The 10779-nt window shown below is 42.7% G+C and overlaps 1 protein-coding gene across 14 annotated transcripts in view; it reads right to left on the bottom strand.

Annotated features, from left to right (window-relative positions):
• Positions 1-413: 413 nt before the first annotated feature.
• The window catches only part of PTK2 (protein tyrosine kinase 2), a 286007-nt gene continuing 275641 nt past the window's right edge, over positions 414-10779 (bottom strand). For 12 of the 14 annotated variants that reach the window (XM_021707659.1, XM_021707660.1, XM_021707661.1 and 9 more), the window contains 4 exons: positions 9297-9305; positions 7850-8005; positions 6286-6366; positions 414-1684 (listed from right to left, as the gene is read on the bottom strand). In XM_021707659.1, the coding sequence (XP_021563334.1) occupies positions 1472-1684; positions 6286-6366; positions 7850-8005; positions 9297-9305 (459 nt within the window). In that variant the 3' untranslated portion in view covers positions 414-1471. The remainder of the gene's footprint in view (positions 1685-6285; positions 6367-7849; positions 8006-9296; positions 9306-10779) is intronic. The other 2 variants (XM_021707664.1, XM_021707666.1) reach the window with 1 other exon arrangement.

The following is a 10779-nucleotide window of genomic DNA, read 5'->3' as shown; positions in this document are numbered from 1 at the left end:
GTTTTATTTGCTGGTGGCTCTAGAGTTCACAGAGATTCTAGCAAGACTAGAGTGCGTATGGGAAGCCAAAGCTAACAATTTCCTTAAATAAACTGTGTAAGAATGGCTTCCTTGAGTCTGGATTATTATAATACCAAGATCTACAAAGGGAATTCTTTCACAGATGACATAATTATTCCTATCTTGAGCTTTGCATTTAATAAGTGAAGATGGGATAAAAATGCTAGGCTGGTCTTCTGTGATATAGTCCTTGACTTGTTTAGAAGACAAAGAAAAAAAAAGAAACTAATAATTAGTGAGAGCTTTCCTGATAATTACTGGGAGCTTTCCTGTATGTCATCTGACAAGTTGTATGAAAAATTTTAAGTGATTTGAAGAAAGAGAACCAAAAGAAAGGATATTACAACAAGCACTTTACTGGTAACACCTTTTTAATAGGTCAAAGTAACTGTACAGTTCATTATATTCTTCCTGAGAATAATTTATATCCCCCAACAAACTAAAGGGAGGGTATAGTTTTCAAAATTATTTAACAGAATGGATGGTATAACTGGCTATCAAAAGAAAACCAAATCCCTCTGTTTTAACTCTCTCCTGGGAAGACAGACACAATGAAGGGTTAGTTAACTCCAGTGGCTGTAAAATAGTCAACATGGCTTTAATCTTTCTTTATAAATTATATAAAAATGGAAAACAGGATGATTCTGGAACTTCTCAATGCAGTTTGGAGGTGCTCTGGTACAAAGCATTTCTGCTTCCAAGAGAAATAACATTGCTACAAAAAACTGGCACATTATTCTGGTGAAAAAAGACAAGAGTTTTTAGTTGTGTTCTACAGCTAGTTTCCAACCAAATGCTTCACATCTCCACATGAAAGTAAAAGGCAGGAAAGGCAAAAAGAGTTGTAGTTTTTTTCTGAAATGACTCAAGTCTTCAAAATATAGCTTTTATATTCTTTCTTTGTAAAGTGGGATTAGCATATTGCAACTGAAGGGTGTTCTAACAAACAAAAATTCCAGTCTGGATAATAATTCTACGGTAGTCAAAAGAATTCTCAGCCTCGTGGGTTTCCCGGAATTCTTCACTTCATGCTCTCCTCTTCCACTGTGCAGCTAAGGTAGTTCAGGAATTAAGATGTCATCCCTTGGCCATCCCCATTAGAACATATCCTAACGTGAACACAAACTATTCGTCATGATTCTTAAAAGCTTCATATGTACAATTTAATTCTCAGAAAATGCCACATTTTGGATCCCAGACTTTTCTGAATATCATGATTGATAAAAACAAAAAATGATCCCAAATCAAAATGTGGTTAAACTTATGAGAGAATATTTTCAACCAGATGTCACTCAAAAAAGTTGGAGCTGTAAGTGCTGGCGACTGAGGACACAGGGTTAATTCCTCGCTGCTGGTGGAAGGCTAGAGAACATCTTCAAGGAGGATAGCAAGAGGTGCTCCCAGGGGAGGCTCAGTGCGGTCTCGTCTGCCCAAGCATTTTCAGTCTTGCTTGGTCAATGACATCGAGTAAGTTTTTGGCGTCCACAGCCAGGGCATGAGCAGCAGTTAGCATTTGCTTTTTGTACTCTTGCTGGAGGCTGGTCATGACGTACTGCTGGGCCAGTTTCATCTTGTTGATGAGCTCACCCAGGTCAGAGTTCAATAGTTTCTGTGCCATCTCAATCTGGAAGGACATAAGATAGGTCAGGAGAGCTGTTTCCAACGCATTTTTTTTCCTTCTTTTTAGAGATGAGGTCTTGCTATGTTGCCCAGGCTGAACTCCAACTCTAGGGCTCAAGCGATCCTCCCTTATAAGCCTCCCAAGCAGTTGGAACCACAGGCATGTGCTACCATGCTCAACATCAATAAACTTTTCAGGAAATTTTAATGAATCTCTCTTTAGGTACCTCCATAAGGAGAAACCTTTTCTTTACCTCAAATAAATCTTCCTTAGAAGCAACAGGATACAAAATCTTACTAGTGAGCCTGTGTGTGTGTGTGTGTCTGTGTATACACGCAGATCCAGCAGTCTCTGTTCCTTCCATTCAGAACCCTCCTGACACCATGACTGACTCTCCATTTATATTCATTGTTTAGACTTTATTAATCTCAGTGCTGGTAGAGCTTTTGTTTTGTAATGGAATCACAGAATATGACAGGACCTCAGAGATCATCCAGTCCTAACACTCTCATATCAGAGGTGGACAAGTGAGATATAAAGTGATCTGCTGAAGGTCATGTAAGCTTTGTATGTTTCCAAGTCAGGATAAAAGCCTGGGTCCTGACTTCCAGTCTTGTACTTTCTACTATACCCGCTCTATCTTGAGACCTTCTTTTGCCATGTGAGAGACGGTCTAAGGATGTCACTGGACACCCTTGCCCCATCTTGGTGCAAGCTCCAGACTATTCCAAACTCCTCAGAGGCTGGAAGCAGGGCAGTAGTGGTAGAAGCAGCTACAGAACATGAATGCTGCCCTGTGGGGTTAGAATGTTTTGCCTGAGGGAGTCCCATGATCCTTCCTATCTGTTTATTCAACTAATGATGACTTATCCATTTGCTCTTTTATCAAATATTGAGTACTTGTCATGCACAAGGCACTTGGTGTTGTGGACAGAAGAAAGAATTAGGCACGTTTGTACTCAGTCTAGAGTGGAAGAAGCATGCACAGAACTCCTATAATACACTGGAATAAATCATATGGTAGAAATACACACAGAAAAGAGAGCAACTCAGTCTGACTCAGAGGGTCAGGAAGACTTTACAGAGGAAAATTTATTTGAATTTGGCCTAGACTTTAAAAACGGGCTGGCTTTAGCTGTGAAGGGCATTAAGCCATGCCAAACTGGCTTTCAGCCTGCAGAACCTGGCAGTGGGGAGGCATAAGAGATTTTTAGGAAGAGGAATGACACAATCTACAGAGATGTTCTAGAAAGATGGCTTTGGTGGCAAGGGGGAAGTCGAATGGAAGGGTGGGAGAGAAAGAGGCAGATAAGTCAACTGAGAGGCTGTCATGGTAGTTCAGGGAAAAGGTGATGGTAAATGTGAGGATGAGGAGGATCAACTCGAGCCTGATAAAAGATGGAAGCAGTAAGACCGTTTGTATTTGTGTGTGTGTATAGGAAACTGACAGGGGCAGGAGTGGCAAGCACATGGTGATGCCATTCACTACGGAGGCAAACAAGGAAAGATAGATTGTTCCTGCCAATGGGAGACATCCAGTAGACAGATGGAGATCAGGATTCAGACAGAGGTCCTACTAAACACAGATCTGGGAAGCATCAAACACCTGGGTCTATGGAGGTGGGGAGAAATGCTAAGGTGAAACTGTAGTCTTTAAGAAAACTAGTAGGTAGCAAGTGTGGGAGAGAATAAGATCCCAGGCAGGGGTCTCAGCAGAAGAGTGAGGAAGGCTCTGGGCCCAGGTGGCAGGCGGGGGTTGTTTCAAGGAGGAGTAAGGACTGAGGAAAGAGCTGGGATTCTGGCAATTAGGAGGCCTCTGGAGACCTCGAAGGGCAGTTACCGCTGAAAAATTCCCAACAGCTGGAGCTAGGGCTGAGTGTGGCTGCCAGGTGAGGTGCTGGCCTGGCTAAGATGAGTTGTTCTGGAGATAAGAGTACAGGAAGCAATGTAGGGGGAGGAGGACGGCAGTGAGGGGGGGATGCAGGATCAAAGAAAGGGTCTTGTTAAAAATAATAATTTAATAATTAAAAATAACATATGGGAGAGCAATCAGGGTACAGGAATTAGGGGGATGACAGATTACGTTAGGCTTTAGAGTAGGCATTGAGAAATGGTCCTGCTAAAATATTCACTGTCAAAACATTATATTTTTGCCTCTGGTATATGGAACTTCTCCACTTTTGGGCAAAACTGATGCTCATCATGGAAAAACCAACCAGAGCCCCAGTGAAGAAGGTAACCTAGCTAATCCCCTATTTGGGTAGAGATTTAAAGTAGCCTAGGCAACTTGCTGAGACCTCGTCTCTACAATAAATCAAAAAATAAGCTGACAAAGGTGGTACCAGCCTGTAGTTCCAGCTAACTTGGAAGGCTGAAGCAGAAGGATCACCTGAACTCAGAAGGTGGAGGCCGCAATGGCCGTGGGTGTGCCACTGCACTCCAACGTTGGTAACAAACACTAACTAAAAAAAAAAAAAAAAAGTTATACTGTGGCAACCAGTCAGAGGCATTTTCCAAAATAAGCTAAATGGTTTTGCGCAGGTGAATTGATGCCATTTACAAAGGAGCCACTGGCTGAGTATGGTAGTTCATGCCTGTAATCCCAGCACTTTGGGAGACTGAGTCAGGATCACTTGAGACCAAGAACTGGAGTCAGCCTAGGCAACATAGCGAGACTCTGTCTATAAAAAATACAAAAATTAGCTGGTCAGAGTCAATGCATGGTTCATCAAAAGGCATATCCTCTGGACATAATGTACCTCTGGATAAAATATCCTGAGAAGGACTCAATACCACTTATGTCATATTCCCAACTGAAGTTGCAAAACCTCAAACTGATCAGGAGGAAACATCAATTTCTGAATATCCCTCAACTCATCTTTAAGAATACTCTATAATATAATTAAGCCTATATTTATGAAAACTGTCAATGTCATGAAAGATAAAGACAATCTGAGAACTGTTCCAGATAAAAGGAGGCTGAAGGGACAGAATAGGCAATTTCACAGGTGATGTGTGATCCTGGGCTGGCTCTTATATGCACGGGAAAAGCACTATGGGAACAACTGATGACACTGGAACATGACCTGCAGAGTGGAAAAGTGTACTGCAAAATGTTAAGGCCCAGGAGGCGGCGACCATATGGTAGTTACACAGGAAAACGACCTTGTTATCAGAAAATACAAACTGAAACGTTAAAGGAGAAGAGGGCAGATATCCACAGTCTACTCTCAGTTCCAAAACAGCAAGTGATGTGCATGTACACACAGGCAATGGAGGGAGGGTATGCAAATATGCTGACATGTTAGAAGGTCGTGAAACAGGCAGGTAAAATTTAGGAATTCTTTGTATTAATCTTGTAACTTTACTGTAAACATGAAATCATTTCAAAATAAAGGGCAAAGAACAAACAAACAAAACAGTGGTGCTAGGCTGAAGGGTTGCCATGCTGCTTGAGAGAGTGAAAAGGTGGGCAGCTGGAGCTGGAAGGAACAAGGCTGTGGCCTGCAGCCTTGGACTCTTGTGAGGACAGTTTCAACGACAGAGTGCACACCTGTAGCCTGTAGCTGCTGGAGGGACAGTCAAACAATATGCAGGTGGTGCCTTCCATTTGTTAGTCATATAAATGAAGCAAACTTGCCAAAAGGTGGCAAAAATGATGATTGTTGCTGGGCGACAGTATTTTCGGTAAACTTTGATTCCTTAAAAAAATTTTTGATCCAGTCTGGGTGACAGAGTGAGACTCCAACTCAAATAATAATAATAATAATAATTTTTGGTCGGGCTCGGTGGCTCACCTGTAATCCCAGCACTTTGAAAGGCTGAGGCGAGTGGATTGCCTGAGCCTGTGGGTTCTAGACCAGCCGGGCAACTTGGCAAGACCTCGTCTCTATAATAAACCAAAATTAGCCGAGCATGGTAGTGCATGCCTGTAGTTCTGGCTACTTGGAAGGCTGAGGTGGCAGGATCGTCAGAGCCCAGCAGGTCAACATTGAGGTGGCCATGAGCGTGCCACCTGCACTCCAACCCCCCTCCCAAAAAAATTTTATAGTGGCTATCCTGCCTGAGGAAGAAAATAAAAAAATTTTTAAAAACCCCAAATTTTAAATACATTTATTAATTAAAAACAACTTTGCTTGTATCATTAATTCAAATGGCAAATCAGGATCACTTGTAACTCTTATTATTTTTACCAAGGACCCAAGGAAGGCACATGATGCCTGCCCCCTTTCTCCCAGCATTCCTCCACCTTTGAGATCACAGCACAGCAGCAGCTCCCTATGGCTTTCCTTGTCCACTGCTAACAGCCACCCTATGGCTCAGAAGAGGACCCTGCACAGCAGCTGTGCAGGGGGCTGGCGATGGTACAGCTGGGATCTGGAACCTGAGTGGCTGCTGCTCCACACCACCTTATGCTCTGAGGTGAGAGGCCCAGGCCAGACTGGGGTTGGGGCTAGTGGGAAGGTCATCGCATGCTCATGCTGAGCCGTTAAGGTATCTGCTGACCATGAACTGAGGAGCTGTTATCAGCACCACAGTCATCCCTGGGGGTGTCCCCACCCAGTAAAGTCAGCAACCCCAGCAAGGGAGAGACTGTACCCTACCTCTCGGTGGGTGCTGGCTGGTAGGACTGGAATGGTCTCATCCACGGTGGCCAATAATGTCCTCAGGGCCAAGCCGACTTCCTAACAGACAAGAATCACAACCAATATTAAAACACACACAAAGGATTTTCATGCCAAAACTGATTATTTTTCCTTTCAGTTTTGTTTCCACCAGTTCCGTATTTTTCCTCAGCGCTGAGCTCCATCATGCTTTGTTATGACTTTTTTTCCTCCCCAAAGATTTAAGTCTGACTACTCATTGCTCTAACATCCTAAGGAATGAGTTTAAAAACGAAGATCATGTAAGAAGAGTCACACTTGCAGGGCACAGTGGCTCAGGCCTGTAATCCCAGCACTCTGGGAGGCTGAGGTAGGAAGACTGCTTGAGCTCAGGTATTCAAGACCAATCTGGGCACTATAGTGAGGCCTTGTCTCCACAAAAAATAAAATTAGCTGGGTATAATGGCATGTGCCTATAGTCCTAGCTACTCAGGAGACTGAGGTGGGAGGATTACTTGAGCCCAAGAGTTCAAGGCTGTGATCAACCACTGCCAGTCTGGGTAACGGAGTAAGACCCTGACTCAAAAGAAAGAAAAAAAAAAGTCACACACATGTCAGGGGTGGAAAGTAGGACTTTTTCTTCTCTATCTATTACCTCCAAGATTTTATCGTCCTCCTGGTTTCAAGATGTCAACTCTGCCAACACATGTTAGAATACATGGCAACGCCTTTCCTTAAATGTATTCACTAACTATGTTTTCTCTCCCAGGTACTTGCCTCCAGAGGCCTCATAATGCCAAAAGATGACAAAAAAGATGACACCATGGCCCTAGGAGCAACGGGGCAGCTTTGCTCTGGACCCCATTCTGAATCTTATGCTTAATCTATTATGAGCATTGAGCGAAAACATTCCTCTCCTGCCACTTCTGAGTTGTAAGGAAAAGTCTAACTATAATTAAAAACATTATTTTATATTTCAATTTTTTTCTAATTGTCATTCTTATGAGAATCTGTAAATACATAATGACTAAGACATCAAATTATACATATAATACAAAACAAACCTGTAAGAAAATGACAGTTACTTATACTTGGATCAGCATACCAAAAGTGTCATTTGTCAATGCGATATGGTTAAAAAGTAGCAATCTATAAAATCACCATACAAAATCCTAATATGTGGAAAATTCTGAAAGCTATTGGCTTTCAGTTATTTATTTTTTCTTTTTTGAGTCAGAGTCTCACTCTGTTACCCAGGCTAGAGTGCAGTGGCACACTCATGGCCACCACGGCCCTGACCTGTTGGGCTCAGGCAATCTTTCCACCTCAAGCCTTCCAAGTAGCTGGAACTACAGGTGCGCACTACTATGCCCGGTTTATTTTTTGATTTATTGTAGAGATGAGGTCTCAAGTTACCCAGGTTGGTCTCAAACCCCTGAACTCAGGCAATCCTCTCACCTCCGCCTCCCAAGGTGCTGGGATTACTAGAGACACTATCAGTGGGTACCATAGCTTTCAGGAAACAAGAACATTTCTCCTGGTACACAAAGTGATTGTACCTTACCTTCACCATAGGAACATATTCCTCTGGCGGGGCTGGCTGGATTTTACTGGACATCTCAATAACAGCTTTCACCAGGCCTGTCACGTTTTCATACACCTTGTCATTGGACCGGTCCAGGTTGGCAGTAGGAGGGGGACTGATTTCCTGGGGCTGAAGCTGACAACACAGAAGTCGGTCATTTTTCTACTCTCCAGTAGATGGCGCGATATCATCACAATCAAGTTAGGGTCTTTAAAAGAGATCAAAGCAGATCACTTAAGATAATTGATTTTCTTGTTTGTACGGGATATAGTTCAGATTGAGAATGACAGTAAAGTAATCCCTCCAAGCAAAGTAATTCCTCCCAGTGACAAATAAGGCAATAATTTTTTCTAACTTTGAGCTCAGTTAAAGAAAATGAGATGCAATCGTACACACTACACTAAAAAGCCCAGATTCTTTCAGAGATGTGATTCAATGTCCCCCCACCAAAAATCATTCACCACAAGAGAATAATCCTTCCTGAGGATTTACTGAATTTTAGAGAAAGTTACTTACTTGGCTAAATAGTCAAACCTTCTATATTAAGGCTCTAAGAATTTCCACTTTGAATTCTGCAGTAAAAATTGTATGGTTTGGCTTAGCTGCCTTCAAACCACCTAATGGAAACCTGTGTTCTTTTCATGATTCTAAAAAGCTGACACATGAGTGTTTTGAGTGGACAGCATCTGCTTGCAGAGCGAAACCACAGTTAAAACAGTGGTGGTGCAGAAGCCTCCTTGTTGGAGTCCCGGCTTTAGCCAGCTCTATGCTCACTGCTGGAGCACACCTGGACCCATGCCTACAAGCCTCAGCTCCCTCACTGTGCAATCCCAATGAGGAGAAACAGTCACAGATGTAAAAATGCCCACTCAGGGCCTGGGCACAGAGGAGACACCAACAAATTTACCCAAGATAATCTGAGCGCTGAAGGTGGAATAACATGAGGGACTTCAGGAAATCTTCAGCAATATTTATAAATTCAAATTGGATAGATTTATACTAGGCACAAAAAGGACACTGTGTATGTGTATATATGCATTTTTAAAGACTAAATTGCAGTGTGTAACAGTTGTTAAATCTTGGACCTGCTGCCAGCACTCAGTGTGAAATGGTAAGTGCTCATTCCTGAACCCTTGGGTACCTTTGCCCAAGTAGTATGCATCAGGTTAATTATCTTCTTGGTTGTTCCAAAGTCTGGGTATGAGATAGAAAAGGACAAGAATAATTCTTTCACTGCAAAGATGTTCATGTCTCATTCTTTGGCAAATATAAACGCCGTCTTTGGCATCTGTCAGTGATGAGAGGAGATGAACCAAACAGAAGTGCCCTCCCACTGGGTGTCCTGTTTTCTGGTCCAGAGTCACATGCAGAGAGCTGGGTGTGATAAAGAGAGCTGGACAGACACACAAAGACACGATGTGCTTACCCTCCATGGCTATTGTCGAACGGAAGGTGAGGGAAAGTTAAAGGAATTTATCAGAGAAAGGGAAAAAAGAAAAACAATATTAATAAAGGCATCAGACAAAACCCCCACAAAAACACATGAGAAGAATAAAAAGGAGCTCGTTTCCAAGCCTGCCTGCTAGCTCTGCTCACTGGCTATTGGGCGTGGCTGCTCTGCCATCTGCTCAGTGCACCAGCACACTGCACAGAGAGGTTTGCCATGCACCATGCTTAAGGGCATGAGACAAATGTGGGCAACATGCAAAGCCTGAGAGAAACAATCCAGCAGTAGGCCAAGGTCAACAGAATTAGGGGTCTTCAAAAAGAAAGGAGGAGAATGTGTGTTTTTAATTACTGAAAACTGCCCGTCTGGACCCTGAGAGTCAGGAAGAACTGCACCACCTTCGATTCTTAAGCCCTAGTCCCTCAACATCCTTGGAAATCCGCTTCATCATCTAGCCATCCTGCCACAATAAAGATTACTGACTTGGCGCTGTGTTTAAAGACATTAGGAGCTTACTTTACAAACAAAAATAAAGTAAAAGCCCTTTTTTGGTAACTGATTCCTATCGTTAGGTTCCACCACTTTAAACTGAGTAGTTTTAATTAATATATTTTTCTCTAAAGCCCAAACCAGAACTGTTTTACCATAACTTAACAGGCAAAATGAATTGGGGAAATGTAGATATCTTCCTTCTTTCCTTACAACTGTCTGAAAGGAAATATATCCTTTGGTATACAAGTTTTGCAGAATCTTAAATTTAGAAGTTAAATCCTCCAAAATGCTTTTCCTGTGTGCTAGAAACAGGGAGGTAATTTTTAACCACATTATTTCTAAGAGATGACTTTTTCTTTTCTTTTTATTTTCTGCACTGAGTTACAGTGTGGTCTTCTGTTTAACTTTGCAGGGTGTGCCAGTTTAACTCACATTAACATAAAAAGGCACAAGAGCTTCTTGAGGAGGGCACAGGGCGAGTTCCATCAAGAAGAAACATAACAATTCTACAATTCTAGGTGGAGAAGGAAGGTTTATTTGAACCCATTTAAAGCTTCTGTTCTTTTGTACTCTATCCTTTGTCCAATTCTTATTATAGAGGGCACTGTATGATACTTCTAAGAGCCGTTCACAGTGATATTCCAGAAGCAAAAACTCAGCTTTAAGAGACATTCTAGGTCGGACTCAGTGGCTCAGCCTATAATCCCAGCACGTTGGGAGGCTGAGGTGAGTGGATTGCCTGAGCCTGCAGGTTCGAGACCTACCCGGGCAACTTGGCAAGACCTTGTCTCTACAATAAATAAAAAAAAAATTAGCAGGGTGTGGTAGCACGCCACTTAGTTTCAGCTACTTGGAAGGCTGAGGCAGAAGGATCGCCGGAAGCCCAGTAGGCCGAGGCTGTGGTGGCTGGGAGCATGTTACTGCACTCCAGTCTGGGCGATGGAGTGAGACTCCACCCCCCCCCCCAAAA

The sequence above is a fragment of the Carlito syrichta genome, unplaced genomic scaffold (assembly GCF_000164805.1).
Source record: "Carlito syrichta isolate Samal-C Ts95f unplaced genomic scaffold, Tarsius_syrichta-2.0.1 Scaffold123331, whole genome shotgun sequence".
Taxonomy (NCBI): Eukaryota; Metazoa; Chordata; class Mammalia; order Primates; family Tarsiidae; genus Carlito; species Carlito syrichta.
Note: the sequence above shows the minus strand (reverse complement) of the source record. Positions and strands in the feature narration are given on the sequence as shown.